Source organism: Macaca fascicularis, chromosome 9, assembly GCF_037993035.2.
Source record: "Macaca fascicularis isolate 582-1 chromosome 9, T2T-MFA8v1.1".
In the NCBI taxonomy this organism is placed as follows: domain Eukaryota; kingdom Metazoa; phylum Chordata; class Mammalia; order Primates; family Cercopithecidae; genus Macaca; species Macaca fascicularis.
Genome location: NC_088383.1, coordinates 35,029,492 through 35,054,416, shown reverse-complemented (window position 1 = coordinate 35,054,416; position 24,925 = coordinate 35,029,492). Strand labels below are relative to the sequence as shown.

Below are 24,925 nucleotides of genomic sequence, written 5' to 3'. Positions count from 1 at the left end.
CTTCTTACCCTCCGTGGTGAGGACTGTCATTCACTGTCTCTGCCTTTCTCTTGTGTGTTGGGAGTTGTCCTGCTGCATACGACCTTCCTAGAGATATCTGTGGGTTAAGGATCTTCATAGTATCAGCTACTCTAAATTAGCTGCCTAGTTCCAGTCTTCTCTCATGCTTACAGAACAAAAAAAGTACTTATAGTCAGTAAATTGTTTTGTCAAAGTCCAAGCTTTAAAATTGCCCCCAGCCTCGCCATTTTTTTTTTTAAACAAGGCCTTGCTCTGTCACCCTTGCTCTGTCACCCAGTTTGGACAGCCTAGAGTGCAGTAGAGCAAGCACGGCTCTCTGCAGCCTCTTGCCTCAGCCTCCCATGTAGCTGGGACCACAGGCATGCACATTCATTCATTCATTTATTTGTAGAGATAATTTCTCACTTTGTTATCCAGGGTGGTCTTGAACTCCTGACCTTAAGTGATCCTCCTATCTTGGCCTCCCAGAGTGTTGGGATTACAGGTGTCAGCTACCACGCCTGGCCAAAATTATCTTTTTAGAAAGCTTTCCTTTTCCAGTATTGTTTTAAAATATTGTGACATTTAACCATTATAACACATAATCAGGAGCCCCCACTATGTACTTGCATACATTTCCGGATTGTGTTTTCCCAGGGTTTGTTTTTCCAAGATTCATGAATGCTTCTATTCCCATGACTTGCAAAAAAAATTGTAATGTACTATAATTTGCAGATATCTTTGTTTTTCAGGGCAACAGTGTCCATCTTTCATGTCTATCCAAAGGGACATAAAGTCTTTGGTATGTTCAAACTATTAATGCAAACTTTTTATTTGTACATGCATTTTTAATTTTGTGAGTCAGTCTGTGTATTATGTACTCTCCGTTTATTGCATTCAGAAACATTTTAACTGGAATTATTTCTGAAAGTGTATTTCCCAGGAAAGTGTAGACTTACATGTGTTTCCTACTGTGACACAATTTTGATTTTTTTTTTTTATATATTTTCAGTAATAAAGTTTTATGAACTAATTATTATTTTTAAAAAGGTAGACCATGTAACCAGTTAGCTGTTTGGTCATTTTGGTAATAGTTAGATACCATTACAGTCTGTAAGTGGGCTACCACTAAGATTTTATCTTTCTTAATTTTAATGAACAAACAAAAATTTGTATAGCATTTTTCCTGTGGAACTCCTTTTTGAGAAGGTCCCACACTCAAATTAGTTTTATCCATGCAGTTCTTATTATATTTTATTCTCCAAGTTCTATGCTTTACTCTTTGGCTACACTCCTGTCTATTTGACAGAATTTCTGTAAACATTATTTATCTTGTAAGATGGACATTCTCTGAGTCATGAAAGTGGAATTTTTATTCTGTTTCCATTTAGTCTGGTCAGCAAAGGAAAAGGACCTCTCCCTTCAGAAGTGTCTTCCACCGATGTCTAAACACACAGCTGGTGGACAGCCGTCTGATTAGAGAGAAAGCACTTATTAACAGCCAACATAATAGAAAGTGCGTGAAGCCATCACCAACTGGAGAGTACCCAAATAGCATCAGAAACAATGAGGAGAAAATGAAAATCAGTTCTGACTCATGGATTGTTGTTTTCCTTTTGTTTTCAGTACTGACAGTCTTTATCAGCTGGAGTAGCAGCTTTGGCCTGAATATCTATTGGTGTTTATTTGCAGTTGTCTCAATTAGTCCTGCTCTTAGCCTTTTGAGAGGCACTGGGCTCCTCCCTGCACTGTGTTGGCCACTGTGGGTTGACTTTGAGGGTACCATCCTGACAGAATCAGTTGTTGGGAACTATAAGACTGAATAAGTTAGGTATTGATCTGAAGATGGGAACATTTCCAAAGATGTTACAAAGGATAAATTCTTTTCTCTCACTGGGAAGCCAAATAGATGAAAGCAGACACTCCTTGCTTGCTTATCTCCATGCCTCGATCTGTAAGAAACTGTCTTGGTTGAAGCACAGACTCAAATACCTGTGGCTTAAACAAGCCAGAGTTTTATTTTCTCTCATTAAGTCTGGGGATTGGAAGCCCAAAAATTATATGGTCGCCTCAGAGTGTTACCAGCGCCACCACCTCCTTTTTATTCCACCATCCTTAGTCTGTATTTTATTATTATTATCATTTTAAGTTGTGTCGAAATATACCTAATATTTACCACCATAGCCATTTTTAAGCCATCTAGTTCAGCAGCAGTAAGTGTGCTCACATTGTTGTGCACTTCACCACCACCATGAATTTCCAGAACTCCTTTCATCTTGCAAAACTGAAACTCTGTACCCATCAGCCACCATCTCCCCAATTCCCTCTCCCCCGCCCCTGGAAACCACCGCTTCACTCTGTCTCTATGAGTTTGACTACTCGAGCTACCTCATATGAGCTGAATCGGTATTTATCTCCTTGCCGTTGATTGACTTCACTTAGTATAATGTCCTCAAGGTTTATCCGTGTTGTAGTGTGTGTCAGGATTTCCTTCCTTTTGAAGCTGAGTATTTTACTGTATGTACATATGTCATTTTGTTTATCCACTCATCCCTCGGTGCACACTAGCTGTTGTAATAAGGCTGCTGTGAACACGAGTGTCTTAACATGCATTTCTATCCTCACTGTCACCTCAGGGTTACAACTCTAGCTAAGTCAGCTTCTTTCTCAGGAGCTTTTCCAGAAGTGCCACTCAGTTTCTATGCACCAGAAATTAAGGATAGCAATGATAGTAAAATAGCTCATATTTATTTAGTGTTTTTATGTGCCAACACACCAGGCTGAATAATTCATTTCATCTTCGCAGTACATCTGTGAGGATGGTTGCATTTTACCAAAGAGGAAATTGAGGTTTAAAGAGGTTAAATGAGTTGCCCCTCACAGCCAGTTCACAGCATAGCGCTAGGAAGAGGCAGAGCTGGAATTTGAACCCAGGATTCTGGCTCCAGAGGCCATGCTCTTAACTGCTGTCTTTTATCTTCAGCTCCTGTTTTCAAGGGAAGCTGGGGAATGTGGTTTGATCCCAAATAGGTACATTTCCTCTCCCAGCCACATCAGGGTTTTAGTAGTAAGGAGAAAGAAGAGAATGGATGTTGGGTGAGCAGCTCATAGCACCTGCCTCTCCAGCTCACTGCTCTGAAGCCAGGTGGCCTTGGGCCTCTGAAAGTGCAGCTGCTTTGTAACTCTGGGCTACTGTCCACCCTTACTTTATTGTGGTGGCCAAGACTAACCACCACTGGTCAGATCATTTTCATTTAATCAAAAAGACACACAATAGGCCACAAATGATGGAAAATGCTACCACTGAAATGGTCATGGGCTTCCAAACTGAGGTATACTAGAGTGGCTACCTGGAAATAGAGGAGGAGATGAATGTTTAGATACTCTTGTTAGGAAATAGTGTCTATTACATATTCAGTGATGATTTCTGGCAGCATGTGCTATGTGTTTTAAAAAATGATTGCATTGTATCTTCGCTATTTTTTATACAGTATTTTTATTATAGTTTAATAGTGCCAGTTACCACACATCAAATACCCCATGTCTTTCTGATTTGGGAATTAAGCTCTTATTTATTATTTATTTTTTTAGAGACAGGGTCTTGCTTTGTCACTGAGACTGAAGTGCAGTGGCGCGATCATAACTCACCACAGCCTCAAACTCTTGGGCTCAAGCAATCTTCCCACCTAAGCCTCCTGAGTAACTAGGATGACAGTCGTGCGCCACCATACCCAGCTAATTTTTGTATTTTTTCTAGAGACGGGGTCTCACTGTGTTGTCAGGCTGGTCTTGAACTTCTGTGCTCAAGCAATCCTCTCACCTTGGCTTCCCTAAGTGCTGGAATTCCAGTTATGAGCCACAGTGCCCAGGCCGAGTGAGGCTGTTTAGCACGCTGTTTTAATGTTGCTTGTACCGACCTCGGTGTCTTTTTAGTCTTGTAGGTCTTGTTTGTTGGTCAGTTGGTTTGTTTGATTTTAAGAGATGGTTTTGCTCTGTTGCCCAGGCTGTTCTCAAACTCATTTGACCTCAGCCTCCCAAGTAGCTGGGATTACAGGAACATGCCTTGGTGCCTAGCTCTTCTGTGATTACTTTGAAAATATCCCCCAAAGTATTCTTTTTCTAGCATGTTAGATCTTGTCTTCTGGGACTTAGATGGAATGCTTTAATACTTTTATGTCTGATACTTTCAAGCCCATCCACCATTAGCATGTACTGATTGTTACTCTGTATTGAGAAATACCACATCATGCATTTTGGTAGACGTTTAAGAGTCCAAGTTACATTTCCGACATCCAAGTATTTTACAGTCTAGTTAAAGATTCTTACATAGTGATCTTTATAAAGTTTATTTTAATATAATTTTATTGTAATAATAATGAATTGGTCAGGTATGAGGGCTCATGCTTGTAATCCAAGCACATTGGGAGGCCGAGACAGGGATTGCTTGAGCCCAGGAGTTTGAGACCAGCCTGGGCAACATAGCAAGACCTTGTCTTGACAAAAAATTTAAAAATTCACTGGGTGTGGTGGTACATGCTTATAGTCCCAGCTACTTGGGAGGCTGAGGCGGCAGAATTCTTGAGCCCAGGAGTTTGATGCTGCAGTGAGCTATGAATGCACCAGTGCACTCCAGCCTGGGCGATAGAGCAAGACCCTGTCTCTAGTCCAACATGTTCTTTGTGCAAAGGCTAATAGTTGGGTAGTCAATAACTTATTTTAAAATATAATAGAGTTTACTTCATGAACTCTTAATGTGTGAAACTAAATGAAGAACCTAGTCATTGAAAGCAGTGGAGGTAAATCAGAGAGAGATGAGTATACTGTAGTAGAGAGAATTTGGGATTTAGACTTTCTAGCCTTTCCTGCCCAACCCAGCTAGCTCAGCCCCGTCCTGCCCCACCGCCTCTGGCATTTAAACATATCAGCCTCAGTTTTCCTTCTTTCCACGTTCTTCATGTTTAATTTTAAGAACTAAATGAAAGAATGGGTATGGAAGGCTTTTGAAATTTTAAGGTGGGGTACATCTGTCTGCTCATGTTGTTCACTAAGTTCCTTTTCACAGGGTTTTCTGCCCTTAGCTTAATTATGCCTGAATTATTTCCTCAATAGAGTCTCTGAACTCCTTTGCTAAAAAAAGATATCTAGGTTATTTCTACCCTCTGAGATTTGTGTATATACTGTCCCCTGTGAAGTGAGTTTTGCTAATACGTCGTGAGTATACACACTAGTTTAGACAAGATAGTTTCCACCTGCAGCCAGGGAAAAGCAACATAATGATATCCTGCAAAAGCAGCTCTGACTGGAGGAGCCTCAGATAATGAGACTGAAGGCAATGATGAAGCATTGCGTTCAGTTCCAGGATGCCGTCTTGGATAAACAGGATCTACTTCCCCCAGAACTTCACCCTTGCTTGTGATGGCCAGCGAGCCCGTCTAGGGACTGAGACCACACAGCAGGCAGTGCAGACGTGACAGTTCTGAGAAGATGGAAATGGGATGAGAGGAATTCGAGGCCAGTGCACAAATCAACAAGTTGTATATTTGGACGCTTGTTGAACTGTTTGGTCAAATAAGGAAGAATGTGGTGGTTTGACATTTGTTGAATTTCATGTTCCTTTCACATGAGCAGCATTCAGATTGGAGATGAGACAACATATCTCCGTGTTCTGACCCCTTGCCGCTCCATCCCTGAAACCACCCCAGGATTCCAGATCCTAGTTCCAGCTGGTTTCTTAACCACAGTTGAGTTGTAAATAATTAGTGCTGTATATCCTGGTAGAGAGAAACCACAGCACAAAGAGTGAAGGATCTTTTCTGGAAGAGAGCCATTGACATTTTTTGGTGTCTCACTCACCATTTTCTGTACATTTTAAATTTTTGAGATTTTGGAGGTCGGATGTCACTATGTTGCCCATGCTGGTCTTGAACTCCTGTCCCAAGGGATCCTCCTGCCCCTGTCTCCCAAAGTGCTGGTATTATAGGCGTGGTCTACGACGTCCAGCTTTCTCTGTGTGTTAAACTCTCCAGGATACAGGCATGCTGCACAGATGGTGACTTTAAGCAAATATGTGACCTCTAGACCCTTGTTCTTCAAAAGGGGATTGTGACACAGGTTGATGGTGGGTGTTTGCCTCTTGACTTGAACCTGCTCCGTCTGTGGGAATCTTTTCCTTCCTGTGCTAAGAGTTAGGTGTAGTCTCCAATTCTTAGCAGTTTGTCCACAGAGCCCTTTTTGGGGCCTTATAAACATGTCAGCTCCCTAATGTAGAATCTGAATATGCGAATTAACTTAAAGATTATAAAAAAAGAAAATCTGCACCTCTTAATTTACTCTGTAGAGAGCATTCGCTAAGAAATGTGAATCAAAGGAAATTGTTTCCTATAATCTACAGAAAAAAGTGCTGACAGACACCTTGACTTTACAGATAATGAGATCTTTAGGGAAGCTTTAATCTTTCAAAGTTTCCAGAAGCTATGCAAAGAGCCTGGGGCTCCCCACCACCAATCCCAAACCTTTAATGATCACATTATTTATCTGTCTTTGTGACTTTAGTCTGCTCTGTGAACATACAAGGGTAAGAAAATATTGGAGGGTGTTTCCGTTGCTGTAACGTATGTACATGTATCACTTCCTATCAGTAGTTGAAACATAGAATTTGAATCACAATGCATATTTAATTGAGGGTGGATGTTTATAACTCAAAGAAGATATCCTTACCTTGTGCGTGTGTTTGTACTACCTCATAAGCATTTACAACCTGGATAGCCATTTGATTAGCTAGGCAGATGGCAACCTGAATTATTATCTTTGTTACTGAATACCTCCTGCTCTTTGTCATCCTAGAGAAAGGTGTGTAGTGAAATATCATTCCACCTTTTCCTTTTTCTTCCTTCAAGTGCCTTTTAAATGTATGTGTTTTTGTGACTTAGGTCTCATTAGCATTTCTTATGGGGACTGCCTTCAGGGCAGCACCACTTACTAAATTGTTCCCTTGCTTTAGGAAAAGGAAAACCATGGTAACCAGATGTAGGGTATGATTATTTGCCTCTGACCTGGCAAAGTGTTGGGTTTAACAAAAGAAGCTTAATAGAAATGTTCAAATTGACCCTTCTCAACACTTGGGCTGCTTAAAGCTCAATCAATCTCTCATTATTATCAGAGTTATTCGAGCAAAGGCAGCAGTGATAGTATTTTTCATAATCACTCCTTGCGCCCAATGTAATTTGCAATTTGTAGTATTGTATTATGAAACAATAATGCATTAAAATGAACAGTGCAAGAATTAGGAGTATAGTCATAAAAGAAAGGATCCACAGAAGTAGTTGTGTGAAAGGCACTCTCAAAATCATTTTAAGTAGACATGACTGAATTCAATGCCAAATTAAGCATTTAGAAAAATCAGAATTCTGTGCTTTTACTATATTTAAAGTATATATGTATGTATGTTTGTATATATTTTATAATAAAGTCAATTTAGTTGGGGGGAAACAGAAATATAATTTGATTATTATTTGCATTTGGGTATTTGGGGTTATGGGGTTAGTGTGGTTTGATTACCTGGGTGGGTATAATTTGAAAAAAATAAAGTGCATCAAGCAAAGGTACATCTTTTGCAAAGAGGGAATGTTTTGCCACAGAAATTATGTCTTTTTTGTCTATGAGCTAGTCGATGTCCAAAAAGCTTTCAGCATCTTAATTAAGATATGCTTTCACTCATCTTCTTTCATTTTACTAGAATGGCTTTAAGTATAGACTATATATATTATTTCAGTGATTTGTGTATTTATCTTGTGTTTTGAAGCAATAAACCTTTGAGTCCCACAGTTTTTTGTTTATTTGTTTGATTTTTAGATCTGTGGAGTTTGTGGTGATTCTTGTAAAGTCAAAATTGATTTTGTGCTGGGTTCCCTTTGTCCCCCCCCCCATTTTCAATTCCTCAACTATTGCTTTAATATTTCCTTGTTCCATATCCTTCCAGGATTTCTGAAGTGTCAGGTTACGAGGCATATCAGTGCATCCTTGATTAGCTAACACAGGCTATGCTGAAGTAGGAGTGCACTTATAAGGACATTTAATGGGAGTCCTGAAAGGGATATGTTATTCATTAAGGTTGCATTGTACATTTAAAGGTTGTTCTAGCTTGGTTAAGTAGAAGCTGCTTTTTCTTTGAAAATAATAATAAAGTTACCTCTTTTTCCCAAGATGCCAAGCAATCTAAGTTTATTTTATTGAATCTAATCAGACTGGCACTGATGAAAAGTACACAATCAAATAATTATTTTCAAGTTTGTGATTTTCGTTTTAAAGAGAACCTCTGCCAAACTCCACCAACTTAAAACTGCATCCCATCTTACAAAAGCGCTATCAAGTTGTCATGTACCCTTTCTAAGGCTCCTCTCTCATCATTGTTGATTACCAAGATGCTTTTTTGCCTAAATAGGAGCTTTCTGCTTTTCATAATCAACCTCCTCTTCCCTGATTCATCCAGCATTGCCACAATCTACTGCTGAGCAAATCAGTAGTCTTTCATGGTAGTGATTTCTTAAAATGACACTAAAATATGTAAGATCCTGTACAGGAAGGACATATTAGAAGTGACTTATTTTCTTTTTCTTTTTCCCATTTGTAAAATGGAGGCTGAGGTACAAAAAATGTGGCCAGAATCCATGAGCATGTAATTACAAATGATAACTGCATGCAGTGAATTCCTTGTTATTTTACCCTCTGAATGGGTTTGGGCAGTTTGACGTGCTTCTGCTGTTGCCTGACAGTATTTGCATATGCCAGCACAGATGATTTTGACATTTGGAGTGTCACTGCATTTAGAAAGGTTGGCAGCATCCTGTGAATGGTTATGTGGGCAGTTTTTCTGATCCTTTGCAATGGTTACGAGCAGTTCCTGACCTTGCCTTCAAATCCCTGGCCTTCAGAGATAAGTTCTGTTCAGGAACAATGTCCTTTGGACCTAATTTCCACTGGCAATGCAAGATTTACTCATTGATTGATTGTGGAGAGAGTAGCCTAGTTCTGTTGCCCAAGCTGGTCTCGAATCCCTGGCTTCAAGTGATCCTCCTGCCTTGGCCTCGCAAAGTGTTGGGATTACTTACAGATGTGAACGACTGCACCCAGTCCTATCTCATTTATTTAAACATAGATTTATTAACCAGCTGCTTTCAGTGTGAGAGCACACAGTCACTGTCTTTGCTTCCTAAAGCTGAGGAGGTGTCTGGATGTGGTAAGAAGTGTCTCTGGTATGAATTCTGGCTTTGCTACTCACTCACTATATGACCTAACAAATCCTTCAAGCCCCTGTGCTTACTGAGGTTTCCCCTAAGCATGAGGATGATAACACCTGTCTTGCATGCTGGTTGCAGGAATCAATGAGATAAAAGCACATAAAAGAATTCAATTAGTTCTAGCTAAGTGTAATTAAATAATCAAAAGAACATTCAACAAATGCAAAATTATGTCTCACTGAGGAATTACACAAAATGAACTTCATAGGTCTTGGAATTTCATTTTCTCTTAGGTATATCCAAGTTAAGACCAATTAAGACCTTTTAAACTAGCTACAAGCTGAACTGAACCCTTGTCCTAGCTTGCAGTGGGCTTTTTAATCTTCTTTGATTTTCAGAAACATGTGGACATACATCTCAGTGCATATGGACAAGAGTGCAGTAGGACAATCTGCAAAGATATATGGCTAGATTTTTTTTTCCTTTGGATAAAATCTAGAGTAATTACCTATTGAGACTTTAAGCAAAAATAAGTTTGTTATTGTGTTAGAGACCAGGGTAATTGGTTGAGGGAAGTTAGTTCTGCACCGAGAATGTGGATAAAGTACAAGAATCAATTAAAAGGTTTTCCAGAGAAACCTGGATCAAAAACCATTCCGGTGACGTATGACTCAGAGGAATAGAAGAATGATAGAAAGTTCATGGGTTTGTTTTGACTTGAGTGAATAATGAGCTCTGGACTATGCAGAGAACTGGATTGAGACACAGGAATGACACAGGACAGGGAGTGTGCTTTTGCTGTACAGGATCTTGAGGCCAGCTCAGTGGGCGGCTGGTATCTCTCAAGGATCTTTAGGACAAATGACAGCATTACCACAGTTGGCCATGGTCGAAGACAGGTTATACAATGGCTGTACAAACAGACGGTCTTCAAAAATAACAGGAAGGTTCCAGAAAGAGAAAATGAATTCCTGAAGAAAAGGACAGAATGGATCATGTGATAGTGCAAATATGTAGAAATGACGGGCAGCCACAAGGCAGAATATTGAACTATTGACTGTATTGACCATTCCAGGACAGGAGTTGGGCATTTGCAGAGGATATGTAACTTCTGGTAGCTGAGACTGAATTCGTATTTGATTCATTTTAAATTATCTTCCCCAGCCAAGCAGTATCACATAACCTACAAATTTCTTTGGGTAAATAGACATGCGGTGTAGCAAAGACTTCTTAGACATGAAGACCTGGGTAATTAGCAGTGAGAAATACCAGATTTCTAGGTGACATTTCAGTGGGGTGTTTTGAAGAAAGACTTATTTTAAAGACTATTCCTAAACCTTACAAGATAATTGGTTCCGGATATTCTGTTCATCTATTTTTAAATATGGCAGCAGATTTTTAAGACTTTTTTTAAAACGTTGTATCATGTTTCAAAGTATGGTATTAGGAAAAACACGTTCATTACAAAATTAATTGTATTTTTATTTATCGCAGGATGCTATGCATTGTTACTCCATGTAATTTTTTTCTAAAGACCTCTAATTTTGGTAGCAGCAGAAATATTACTATTTAAATAGTAAAATATTTCAGTAGTATTTATACTGCAGAGAGAATTATGTGACTTTGATGAAAACCCAAACGATGGTTTTAATAGCAAGGAAACTCTTAGCAGTAGTTACTTTTCAATGACATTTATTTCATTATAAAAACAATAGAATTTGTTGCCATCCTTTGTTGTCATTTTGTTTGCTTTTTGCTTTCCCCATTCATCATCAAGTTCCGGTTTTGGCCATCATTGTTGACGGTAACGGTACACATGGCCGATCTGGCAGATTGCAGTGATCTCATTTGTAACGCGTCATTGTAAAACCCATTTAGCAGATTAGTTTGAGATTACTTCAGCTGAACGAAGACATTGCTGTGTCCTTTATGAAGAAAACCATACACTGAACATGGGTTACAATCAATTCTGCTCTGAATAAGACAGGGTTCACTCACTGCATCTTTCTGTGAAGGAGTTTCTGGTGGAGTGTGGCATTTTTAAAAGTGTACCTTCACTCCTAATGCAGCACTGCCTCTAAGCAACTAAGCAATTTTTCATTTCTCTCAACTTTTTAAAGGTATTTTCTTTTTATCACTCTGCTTTTATTATTATTATTATTAATTATTAAGATCTGGCCAGATGCAGTAGCTCACGCCTGTAGTCCCAGCACTCTGGGAGTCTGGTGTGGGTAGATCACTTGAGACCAGGAGTTTGAGACCAGTCTGGCCAACATGACGAAACCCCACCTCTACTAAAAATGCAAAAATTAGCCAGGTGTGGTGGCACACGACTGTAGTCCTAGCTTCTTGGGAGGCTGAGGCAGGAGAATCACTTGAAACTGGGAGGCGGAGGTTGCAGCAAGCTGAGATCTCGCCACTGCAGTCTAGCCTGGGCAACAGAGCAAGCCTATGTTCTCAAAAAAAAAAAAAAAAAAGACCTGCCTGGGCAATATGGGAAACCCCATCTCTACCAACGAAAATACAAAAATAAGCTGAGCATGGTAGATACCATGCATCTGTAGTCCCAGCTACTCAGGAGGCTGAGGTGGGAAGAAGGCATGAGCCCAGGAGGTTGCAGTGAGCTGAGATTGGATTGCACCACTGCACTCTAGCCTGACTGACAGAGTGAGACACTGCCTCCAAAAAAGACGGTCATTCATCTATGTTGATATGACTTAAGACATAACTAGCAGATTCTTCCTGAGGTACCAGTGTAGGTGGCCACTTTACCTTTCAGCCTGACACCTGCTGGGTAGTAGAGTTTTCTCTTTGAACATTTGTGTGAGTCAGAGCAGATTGCAGAACTCTGATTCTGTGCTGAGAATAGGTTTGGTCCTGGAGAAACCATTACCACAGTATTTCTTCAGCTATGCTGTTTCTTGGAAAGTGACTCATCTGACATTCATCCATGGCTTTTAAAAGATGATAACGTGAAAATAATTGATACCTTCCAGGTTTTTGAGCATTTTGCTGTTAAGTGATTGTCTTCATAGTGTAATTGCCAATTTCAGCTCTGAAACTGTCTTTGCGAGTATACGTATAGGTGAAATTTTTCAATGACTGCCTCCCCTTTTTAGGAATTAAGCAACTATAAATTAAGAAGTACAATAATATTGGCTATTAGGGTGAATATGGGTATAGATGCTTTTTTTTCTTTTTTTACATTTTAGAATGGTTGGTGTATTTTTTATTTACAGTTTATTTCATTTGTCAAAAAATTACAGCTGTGAGTGATCAATTTTTGCCCCAATTATAAAGTAATATGCTGTGATTTTATAGTATACCTTAAAGAAATCACATGATTTATAAACTATAGCAATTACTAAAAGAAATGTCCAATACTGACCTATTAACATTTTACCTATGGCTTCTTTAATTTTCATACGTTAATCTTGAATCTGTATTATTTTTTGAGACAAGGTCTTACTCTGTCACCCAGGCTGGAGTACAGTGGCACAATCATGGATCACTGCAGCCTCCACCTCCCAGGCTCAAACAGTTCTTACACCTCAGTCCCTTGAGTAGCTGAGACTACAGGCATGCACCATCACACACAGCTACTTTTTATATTGTTAGTAGAGACGAGGTTTCATCATGTTGCCGTCTTGAACTCCTGACCTTAAGTGATCTGTCCACCTCGACCTCCCAAAGTGCTGGGATTAGAGGCATGAGCCGCTGCACCCGGCCAGATCTATACTCTTAAAAAAAGAAAGTGCTTTATAACAGTTTGGTAATACATTTACAAATAATAAAATAGTTATTCCAGTGATTAGGGGGTGGTCTAGGAACCTAACTAATATTTTCATACCAAACACAGTGGGAAAATGTGGAATCCTTAAGTATGAATCAGGATTCTACTCTTTAAAAAATGTCATATATACTTATGAGAAAAAGGTGAAGGTTGGGCTGGGCGCGGTGGCTCATGTCTGTAATCCCAGCACTTTGGGAGTCTGAGGCTGGCAGATCACGAGGTCAGGAGATCGAGACCATCCTGGTTAACACAGTGAAACCCCGTCTCTACTAAAAATACAAAAAAAAAAAAAAAAAAAATTAGCCAGGCATGGTGATGGGCGCCTGTAGTCTCAGCTACTCGGGAGGCTGAGACAGGAGAATGGCGTGGACCCGGGAGGCAGAGCTTGCAGTGAGCCGAGATTGTGCCACTGTACTCTAGCCCGGGTGACAGAACAAGACTCTGTCTAAAAAAAAAAAAGGTGAAGGTTGATTGACTGAGTTCATATATGTGTAAGACTACGTGGGCGAACTGAAACCTTCTTTACAATGTAGGAACAATACCATTTTCTACAAAGATTTTAACATAGCTAATGAACTCAACATTACGTTTTGGCTGAAAGTATCTAATCTGTTTTAAAACATGCAAAATCAACCAATCTAAATCTTTGCTCACGATTACTAAAGGAGCATATGTACACTATTTCTTAAAGACTAAACTGTACCTTTTGGTACAGATAGAGAATAGTTTGTTCTGTGTGCCACTGCATGGTGTTTCTCAGTTATGGTGCAGAGTTGTATTTCTGTCATTTGGTATGTAGGAATGTGAACCAGCACAGTGTCTTAAAAATCAGTAGGTCAGCATGGCAACATTGTATCATTGAAAGACTTACGAACAGAAACACTGAATGTTTAAAATGATTTACCTTTAGGAATACCTCATTATAAGTAAAATGAAGTATTAAAATTTGAACTTACACTTTTCTGGAAGTTAGGATTTGTACATTTTTATACTTTGAGATGCCTCAGTGTTGCAGAACTTCCAGGACGAAGTGAATGCCCTGGCTTTAAATGCTGTCTGCTGACACTCAGATTAATCTATCCAGCCCTATGCTGTCCCTTGTATTTTTGTTATTATGACATCTTCACTCCCAAGTCCTCCAAACCTTTTCCTTCCCTGGCCCCGTGTATCTTGCTGGACAGTAACTCCTTTCTTCCAGTTGCTTGGCTAAAACCCTGGAATCATCAGTGACTATCTTTCCCTAACGTCCATGACCTCCCCATCAGCAAATTTTATTGATGCTGCTATCAAAATATGTCCAGAAACTAAGCACTTCTCTCACTCTCCTCCTACCAGCTGGTTCATCACCATAGCCTCCTGACCATTCTCCCTGGTTTCAGCTTTTCACCTGCAGTTCTTCACACTGCATCCAGGGTCATTAAAATGTCACCAATGCTGGTCCTCTGTTCCATATCCTTCAGTGGCTTTTCATGTCATCCCAGTAAAATCCAAAATCCTGTGTGGTGGGCAAGAACCCACATGGTCTGACCCCTGATGCTGCTCTTCTTCAGTTCCTGCTGCCATCTCTTTTTCTCTCCCATTCTAGCCCTATCACTGCCCTTGCCATTCCTCAGAGACACTCAGCCTGCCTGTGTCTGAGGGCCTTGGCACTTGCCTGCTCTTCTGCCTTGCTGACTCATGCCAATGAGTCTGGGTCCCTCTAGCTCAGATCTCTGCTCACATGTCGACTTAGGAGAGAGGCCATCCCCCTCCCCATCACTCCTGGTCTCCTTACTTGCTTTGCTTTCCCTCTTAACACTGTGCACTCTGATGTGTTATATGCAAATTTGTTACCTGAGTATAAGCAATCGAAGCTCTATGGCAGTTGAAATGACCTAATGTGCTCTGTTTACTGTTTATAGCCTGGGTGTCTCAAATAAGCCGACTGCATGGTAGATGCTCAGTACGTTTTTGTCTGATGAATGAGTGTGATGTTTTAAATGTTGACTTCTCCTGAGATGTATCAGGTTTTAATATATTTTCTTTCATTTATTCATTCATTCTGTAAAGCCCATCATTATGCATAATTGATATTTTCACAAAAATAGTGCGAAGTCTTTTATTTTTAATGTTTTATATTTATTAGTTTTAAATGCATAGCATGTATTTTATACCTTGTGAAACATGGTCAGATTCTGGATTTCAGTTCTGGAGAATTTTCTCTTTTTCTTTTTTGCAATCGCAGTGATCAAAAATGTAATTTTAAGGATAGATTTGCCTTATAAAGTTAATTTACAGCCAGTTTTGATTGCTGTATAGCAATGTATGTAATTTTTAAAGTAGTGATGGTGGTGTTTTACCTTTCTTCTGTTTTAACATTTTAAGAATACTTTCCTTTTTGTATTTATAGACCCCTTTCAAACATAGTGTTACTTTAATCAACATATGAGGTGTGCCCACATACACTTTAATTCATATGTAGACAAGTATTTGAAATCAGATTTGTGTTAATAAAAAAACTATGCTATCAACCAAACCATTAATAGAAATAATTTTTTCTCTTTTATGTCAACTTTGGGACCCTTTCCTCTTCTCTGTTTCTTTCTTTCTTTTTAGAAACAGGGTCTCCGTCTTTCCCAGTCTAGAACCCAGTGGCGCCATCATGGTTCACACAACTTCGAACTCCCAGGCTCAAGCGATCCTTCTGCCTCAGCCTCTGGAGTAGCTGGGGTTACAGGTGCACACCACCACAACTGGCTGGCTGATTGTTTTGATATTTAGTAGAGACGAGGTCTCGCTATGTTACCCAGGCTGGTCTTGAACTCCTGAGCTCAAGCAGTCCTTCTGCCTCAGCCTCCCAACGCCTCAGCCTCCCAAAGTGCTAGGATTACAGGCGTGAACCACTGGGCCTGACCCTCTTTTTTGATATGAAATTGTCACAGTAAGGCAGATTACTGTTATTCTTCAGAAAGAAATACTCAATATACTTTATTTCTGAATGCTGAGTCGTGTGACTGTATATAAAATATTTCTCTTTTGAAACATCTGGTGACCAGTGCATTACAGATGAAGATTGCTTACGGATATAGAGTGCATGCATTCCAGGCAATATGGTCTTTTACAGAGAAAAATAACAGAGCAGGGAAAGAAATTGATACCAAGTTTGAATATCAAACTGAGATATTTTGGATGCCAGAAGAGAATAATGTTAGCGTTTTCTTAAAGAGCTCAGCACCCATCTGCAGAAGTTTGTGTGAACTGTTTTTGAATCATGGGTTTGTTCCATGTGTTTGTTTTTGATCAGATGTGGATTTCTAAGTCATAGATGCCACATTCAGTGATTGCTTTTTATCACATTTAGGAGATTATTTGATTAGAATACCTTAAACCTTTCAATTTAATTAAAGTGCAGTGTAAATTATCCATTGTACTTTAAACCTTGCAAACATGGCCTCCTTTGTCAGTTTTTAAACTATGATGAATGTTTCCAATAAGCCTGGCTGTGAAAATAAAGAATAGTTGTTTATGGAGAGATTATTAACTAGATGATTGTGGTTTATCATTTTTTAGTCCTAAGAAAAACCCACTCCAATGCGGATCTTTCTTCCTCTAGCATCTGAAGTATTCAGCACTTAGTCCTACAGATATATTAATCATTTAATAAGGATAAACCACAACTCTTGTTGTTGTTTGTTTTTGTTTTGCTAAAAGAAAAACTGCTGTTGAGATCATTTTCCTTGAGAGTTTTCTCTGGGAAGTTCTAATTAAAAAGAAATAAAATTATCTGATTCAAAATACTGGTCCTGACCCAAACTACTGACTACAGAAGACACCTGGTCCCTGTTTTGAAGAAGCGAACATTCATTTCATTGGGTACCTGTCATCACCACAAACAAAAGAAAGCTCATTTTGTATATATTGACAAGTTAGAATTTTTTGTTATTAACAGGTTTGGCAAACATCGAAAAGATGACAAGATTGAGAAAACGGGTAAAATAAAAATACAGGAATCCTTTACGTCAGAAGAGGAGAGGATGCGAATGAAGCAGGAACAGGAGAGGTAGACTTCAGTTACTTGATTAAACCTCCTTAGAAAGAGGTTTTTTTTTTTTTCTTTCTACTTTCTTCTTTTTTAATGTAAAGATTTTGCATTTAATTACTCTTTATATTTCCTGTATCAACCCAAATATTGATGGTTGTGAGTGAATATACTGTAAAGAGAGATTTAAAAAAAAAAAAAAACTTACATGTATTTGTGACATCAAAGTGGATTTTAATTGCTTTAGTTAAGATCTTTTGCATAGGAAATAGAACAGCTTATTAGATGAATAAATACACATTAATACTGAATTTATGATTTTTTAAAAATAACACAAAAAGTACTTAAAATCCTGCCTCACTGATATGTGGATATTTACTATACTATAATAATTTTAAAGAAATATTCTTCTGGAAATAAAACTCTTCGAATTTTTATATCACACTTTAAGTATAATAAGAATTCAGGAGGCTGGTATTCTTAATGTTGTTTTTCTTTCAAACCTGACACTTACTTCTTGATTCTCCTTCTATTTCACCATCTTCACATTTTGTGACATTTTCCACTTAAGTTTTCCATGTCTTCCAGATAGATTGTTACCTATTGTTGAATCATTTCTATGTTGAGAACTTAAAGACCAATGAAACGAATGAAAAGAGTTACTCTAAGCAGGCACTCGAAAACCATTTTTCTAAGTGATTAGAATTGTTCTCATTATAATTCCAGGGGGTGAGAAAGCCATCTCACACTTTTGTTATTAGAGTTTACAGGCTCATAGTGAGCGTCTCTCTGTCATCACATTTCATTTTCTAAGCAGCCAGAGTGAGAGGTACTATGTCTGTTTTACTTTGAGTAATCTGGGATTTCAGTGAGTTTCCGGTATCTTCATGAAGGTTATAAAGCTAAGTACTGTCCATAGCTAGGACTGTAGCCCAGCATCTTTAATATTAAGTCCAGTATTCCTACCATAATTCTAAAGCTAGGATGCTTTTACTGAAATACTTAATGAATGAAAGAACTTAAAATGGTATCCTACAACAGTTTTATTTAAGAGAGATTAGTGTTTGTGTATTTTTTCATTCATCGTTCTAATACCTCTAAGGGTTCTTTTGAGTAGGATGGTTACTCTGAGTCTCCGTAGCTTTTCAGGGTAGAAAATGTATGAGGGAAAAATACAGATTTTAAATTTATGAAGCAAGTGTGCTGGTTCTTCCTCAATTTTTATTTTTAAAAAATCATTTCACCTTGCTTTATAGGACTCTATTTTTTCATCAATTTTGGGATACCCAAACTTATTAGTGAACTCACTATTTTGGGGTTTGGGTGCATAGTGTTCCTTAGTGTGCGTGCCATAGCATTTAGTGACTCAGAATTATAAACTTCTATCCTAGAAGTGTTTCTTCTCCCCTAAAGGAGGAGACTATACCAGGTAAATGTATGAACTCAGATTCATCCACAGGCAGATACGTAATTTACTTAGAGAGTAATCTCAGTGACAGAAACATTATACCTCCCCCTATATCTTGATACCTGCCACAGGGGATAGATAGCTTCATTAATCCTGTACTATTTTTCATCTTCTGAATATTCTTTGCAGTTTAAGGTGACTGCAATTTTTCCATGCAGAATTCTATCAACGTTTTCCAAAATACTTTTATGATGCTTAGTCAAATATTTCCAGCCAAACAATGATTTTTACATAATGGTTTCACTTGTATTATTAATTTGCCTAAGGCACAGTTCACTTCTCAGTTTTGCTTTTAATTTCCATCTCTGTACCTCTAATGATGCAATACTTCTGGGAACTAGGTTGATCATAATGAATTTACAATGTACAGGAGGCCTAAAATAAAAATCTTTCAGGGTCAAGGAACAAGTGAATGGTCCATTAAAAAAATCAATGAGGCTCATAATTTAAGAAAATTATTATACTTTGACTTTGTATTTCAATAACAACTTTTTGCAAGTATGTTTTATTTAAACTCATGGATTTTGTAATAGAGCAAGTGAATGCAAGAAACAGACTGAACTATGAAGTGAAGTAGGTTTGGCACTTGTGTTTTAATAGGGCAAGCCTTCTTCTATATGTCCTCCTTTCTGTTCTGCCTGTCGTATTGGCAGTGTTCTTTTTGAGAGTGGAAACTGCAGCTGCATTGAAAAAATTTTGACTGGAGGAATCAATAAAAATAAATAAACCACAACTTATATTCTCCTCACAACCTTTCCCTTACTGCTGACTAGTAGTGAAATATCTCCTGGGATATTATTTACCACTGTAGCTATTTGAATTCCAAAAATTATTTTGGCTGGTTCTATATAAAAATAGAAAACTCAACATTCCCCCATGAGTTATGATTGTCCACAAACCAAAACTTTTTTTGCCGGTATACATCTGTGAATCCTGAATATTGCTCAAGATATAAATACTGAAAAACTAAAAGGGCTATGATATAATTTTAAATGTTTTTTTTTTCAATGTTACGATCTATTTAGATGGTGACAATAAACTAGATTGTTCTGAGCAGGGTCCAAGATGAAGTTTGACTTCATTCTTGCTGACCTCCTTTCCTTTCCGTGACTCACTACCAACACTGTGAGGTTGGGTCTTGAGTAAATGCCATCCATGTGGGAGAAATGGACTAGGAAGATCGCTGTATGGATCTGTGCTCTGCTCTACTAGCCCTGCCCTGCCTCAGACTAGAGCCTCCATGAGTACAGTCTTCTTGAGAAGCAGGGAGTCTGGGCATGATGCCAAGGGGGAAGGTAACAGGTTTCTGACATGCTGTTTTTGACTTCTCATTCTGGAGCACTGAACCTAGGTACCCTATCTTTTCAGAGATGCTGCTGGCTGCATTGGAGATAGACTGGGAAACTAAGCAAAAATGTGAATTCAGTGCTTTGTCCCTCTGACTTGTGTTTCAGGCATGCCTAGGGACAGCACCTCTACTGATTCATTTCCACCACATGAAAGGTTTAGGCACCAAACTCAAAACAGAACACGCTCCAATTAAGTGATCTACGTAACTTCAGGTCTACTTAGCCTCCCGTACAAAGCCCAGTGGTAGATTTCTCTGTTGACCACGCATCACAAATAACATGTTGGCTTTCTGTTGTTTTTGCTCCAGTGATACCTCCATGTATTTTTAAATGGTAGTATATATACTGTGTGGTACGGGATTGCCCAGTGTTCAGCAGCAGAGAATGTGTTCTATTTACAAGTATGTTTGAGAAACACTTGTTTAAACCAGTGTATGCATATTTTTCTACTGTTATTTCTCAAAATTCTACCAAGTTCATGTACATTATGAGTCACCAAGATAGGAACAGAGAGTCACCATTCTCCAAACTTATTTCTTCTCAAAACATCCTCTCAACCCCTCACTTTTTGCTTTTCCTGGAATACTGACATCCCACAACATTCTGAGTCACTGGGGAAATACCGAGGGCAAGTGAAGACCGTTGACTCCTGGCTCAGCCGTGTCCAGCTTACTCCTCTAACTGGCTGTAGAAACCAGAGTTGATTGTTTTATAGACCTGTGAGCAAGTTTAAAGCAGTGTTGTAACCTGTCTCTACTTTCTGGCTTCTGTTTTGTGGACTTATGAAAGTATGTGCTTACCACTGCTCCTTCTTTTTCAGTTTTCTCTTTCCCACCTTTCTCACTTGTTTAAAACATTTACCTTTTTAAGCTCTAGTTCTAAGTTTATTCTAACACTGAAAACTACAGAAAAATTTGGGAGAAACTCATAAAATTACAATCAACAACAACAAAAAATTATCTGTATTAACACACTGTTAACATACTGGTCTGTGCCATTCTAATCATTTTTTTCCTATAAAGTACACATTTTCCACACATACGTACTTTTAAGAAGTTGACATCTATTTTCATTTTTATTTTGCATTTTTATGTGTTCTTAGAAAATCATGTTAAATGTTTTCTGGATCACGGTCAGGTCTGTGTGAACAGACAAATGGGAAAGAGGGACAGAAAGAAGGAAAGATGTTTTGAAACATAAAATATTAGTTGTGATATCTGGCCAAATTTCCCAACTCTCAAATAATATTCTCCTCATGTTATTCATTCTATTAAATGAGGTTTATAATGTTAGCTGGCTTGTATTTTGTAGTTATTCAGCCATTGAAAGCTATTACAATATTATTATCTATATCTACATAGTAAGTTGTGCTTGGGAACATTTCCAGGGATACTGAATGCTTCTAGTGGAAATATGTAAAAGTTAATTAATTTCTTATGAAATCCTCCTAGTATAGAAGGAATATTTATAAATCTCCTTAGGAAATAGATGATCTGAAACTTTCCATTATTCAATGTTTCAACCATCTTTCCAAGCCTTGTGTTTTCAGTACTAGACCATTGAACTCTCTGTGTCCTTCAGTGGGATACTCCCCATTCTTGGTGTGTCATTTTGCGAGTTTATGTGGATTTTCTGCATGCCATTTCCTCTCTTTTTAGTTTTACCAACTGCTCTCAGTAATACCTGCTTCAAATAATTACTTGAACTTTTGAGAGACGTTTTTTGTCATCTCAGTTGGTAGGATCCTTTTCAGCAGACGATACATGTTTGTTTTCCTAACAAGAATCTTTGCATTTAGATCACTTATTGTCATGCAAAGATTGCCTTTTAAAAATTAACCTTTTATGGGAAACATTTTTTCTATCCTGTAGCATCATTTTTCATGTTTCGTTGACCTCGTGAATCCTTTAGAAAAGTCAATTCTAATCAATAGTTTCAAGTTTGTTTTTTTAATTTTTATTGCACAGGTAAATAAGAATTTTTAAGAATCTGTTAACCTGCTTTGTAGAATGTAACTACTTAGATAAATACTTGACTGGGTGTGTTGGCTCACACCTGTAACACCTGTAATCCTAACACTTTGTAATCCTAACACTTTGGCAAGAGCATCACTTCAGCCCAGGAGTTCGAGGCTGCAGTGAGCTGCTGTGGTTGTGCCACTGCACCCCAGCTTGTGCGACAGAGTGAGAGCCTGTCTCTAAAAGAAAGTAAATAAATAAATAAGGAAAAAATATAGATGAATACTTGAGGAAAATTAAGCCTTAGGCATACTATATATTTGAAACTGATTTTATTGACAGATACTGCAAATGAAGTAGGAAAATGCAGTTTGATTTCTGATGAGAGCTGTCCTAGATGTATTTGGCCTAAGAGCATCTCTCTGCATTGGCAATAATTGTAGGTGCTTTAATACCCATGAAAGCCTGAACATGACTTGAGTGAGTATCTATTGAGATGTCTTTGTGTCTGTTGGTTAGGGAAATATTATTCTAATGTTTTATTAGTCAGTATAAGACAACGATCCTTGTTGCTTCACAATATATTAAGTGTATCAGACAGTATATTAGTCTATTCTCATGCTGCTATAAGGACATACTTGAGACCCGAGACTGGGTAATTTATAAAGGAAAGACGTCTAATTGACTCACAGTTCCATAGAGCTAGGGAGGTCTCAGGAAACTTAAAAGCATGGCAGAAGAGGAAGCAAACACGTCCTTCTTCACATGGTGGCAGGAAAGAGAAGAATGAGAGCCCAGCAAAGGGGGAAGCCCCTTATAAAACCATCAGATTTTGTAAGAACTAACTCACTATCACAAGGAACAGGAGGGGAAACTGCCCCCATGATTCAGTTATCTCCACCTAGTCCCTCCCATGACACGTGGGGATTATGGGAACTACAATTCATGATGAGATTTGGGTGGGGACACAGCCAACCCATATCAGATAGTATAAGTCTTTTTAAAATTATTATTTTAATAATGTTGTTTCCTCTCTCAGGGATCCCTTACCTTTGTTAAGAGAAAAAGATGTAAACGCATTAACATTAAAAAATTGATGTAAAGCTGATTTTTTTTACATCAGAAGGCTGAGGTGGGAGGATCACTTGAGGCCAGGAGTTCGAGATCAGCCTGGGCAACATAGCAAGACTCTATCTCTAAAAAAATTTTTTTTAATTAGTGGGGCATGGCGGTGTGCACCTGTAGTCCCAGATACTCAGGAGGCTCGTGTGGGAGGATGGCTTGAGCCCAGGAGTTCAGTGATGAAATGAGCTGTGATTATACTACTACACTCCGGCCTGGGCAACAGAGTAAGACCCCTGTCTCTGGGCAGGGGGGAAAAGATCATATAATCAATTGTTAAAATAGATGATTACAGAGTTTTGGGCAGGGGAACGATCAGTGGGTCTGGAGTTAGTAGTGATTGCTTCATAGAGATGGCAGTTTGGGAGCTAGGTCTTGTTCCCAAGAATATGTATAATTTAGCAAACTAGAAAAATTCCACCCTCACGTTCAGTCTCCCTCCCACTAAGCACAAAGCTTATGGAAGGTGGACAGTCTTTTAACTGCCTGGATTCTTCACAAGTTGTGATTGTGTTAATGGTTAGTAGTCTCCCTGTTAATGCTTTCTTTTATCTCTTTTTCAACTTCTAACCATTTTGTATTTTAAAACCGGTTTCATCTCATTTTAGCATTGAGGGATGCAAGTTAATTTTCCCTCTCACCTGTTCTAGGGAACCACTGTGTATTTCAGCAACTTGCTGAATTCTTCCTGGAATTCCAATTCTCCTCTGGAATTGGAAGTGTACCTTTAAAACAGTTGTTTTCACTCAAGAAAAGTTTTTTTGGGACCCATTTGGCATATGGAAGTCCTTTCTTCTCAATCAGCTTTTACCCAAATATGACAAAGATATTAAAATCCCACTTAAAATTTGGAACTGTTATCAGAGTAAGAAATTTAGTGGATTAGTTTCTCTCTTTTGGGAATTCAGCATTGGCACCCAACTGGCAGCTTACCTACTGTTAGGGGGCAGTTGTTAGATTCACCTGGCAGGGGGAGGATCACCCAAAGGATGCATGAGTTGAGCTGCAGTATTTTGAAGTCTGCCATCTGCTAAGTACTCTGAGGGCCAAATAAAGCCTTCCATCAGTGGACTATAACTGCTTTTGCAACAAACTGTTCCTTCCAGTTGTTTTGTAGCATAAATTTCCTTTTGCCATGAATTTGGGTTTTCTTTATTTGATCAATTTCTATAATAATGACTTTTTGAGAGAAGAAATACTGTTGGGAAAAGATCCATGAACTGTTGTTCCCAGAATGAGGCTTCTGGATGGCAGTGCAGTAAGTTGGGGGTAAAATGTTTCCCAAAAGAGTTGATTCCAAGATCCTGAACATTGTTTTGAAGATAGTCAACAACTATCTGATATGTAGCAATCTGAAATTTATTAAAAACATTTTTTCTGTTAAACTAATATTAGTATATTCTATCTTCTGTAGACATTAACAACTTTTTTTATTAAAAATCATTAAGACTTTCTCTTTCTTGTAGTCTTTAAAAAAAAATACACCATGAAAAAAGAGATGTCTTGAAGCATCATAGCTTTGGAAATAGAGGTATTTGGTATGTAACTGGCAGGTTTAAGGACACCAGTGGTTTTCTATCCTAAGGAGTTTGGTCACTTCGGTGGTGATTCCCATACCTGCTACCTTTTCTGGATATATAAAGACTATACTTTATGTTCATAAAAAGTTCCTTTCATCTTATTCTACTGCAATTAGTGCTAAAAGCCATTTATTGTAAAAGCAAAAATACTAATGAATAGAAATGTTACAAAAACAGAAGCCTTGTGTGTTTTATCTGCATCGAGCGTCATCCATTTTAATTAGAGAAAAGGGGAGTGAACACTGTGACAAGAGCCTGGAATTAAAATCATTAATTGATGTCAAGCTGAAGAGAGACTGTTAGCATGAATATTAGTGACAGCAGGAAAGAAATTAACCTTATTACTTTATTTAGTATATTACATTATTTTGTGTATTATTCTCTATGCAGGTTCAAGGCAA

General features: G+C 38.3%; 1 protein-coding gene across 47 annotated transcripts in view; it reads left to right on the top strand.

Annotated features, from left to right (window-relative positions):
* The window catches only part of PARD3 (par-3 family cell polarity regulator), a 717,421-nt gene that overhangs the window by 524,041 nt on the left and 168,455 nt on the right, over positions 1 to 24,925 (top strand). For 44 of the 47 annotated variants that reach the window (XM_045361920.2, XM_074001408.1, XM_045361917.2 and 41 more), the window contains one exon: positions 16,958 to 17,068. The exons of the other annotated variants lie outside the window; for them this stretch is intronic. In XM_045361920.2, coding sequence (XP_045217855.2) covers positions 16,958 to 17,068 — 111 coding nt within the window. The remainder of the gene's footprint in view (positions 1 to 16,957; positions 17,069 to 24,925) is intronic. 47 annotated transcript variants of the gene reach the window in all.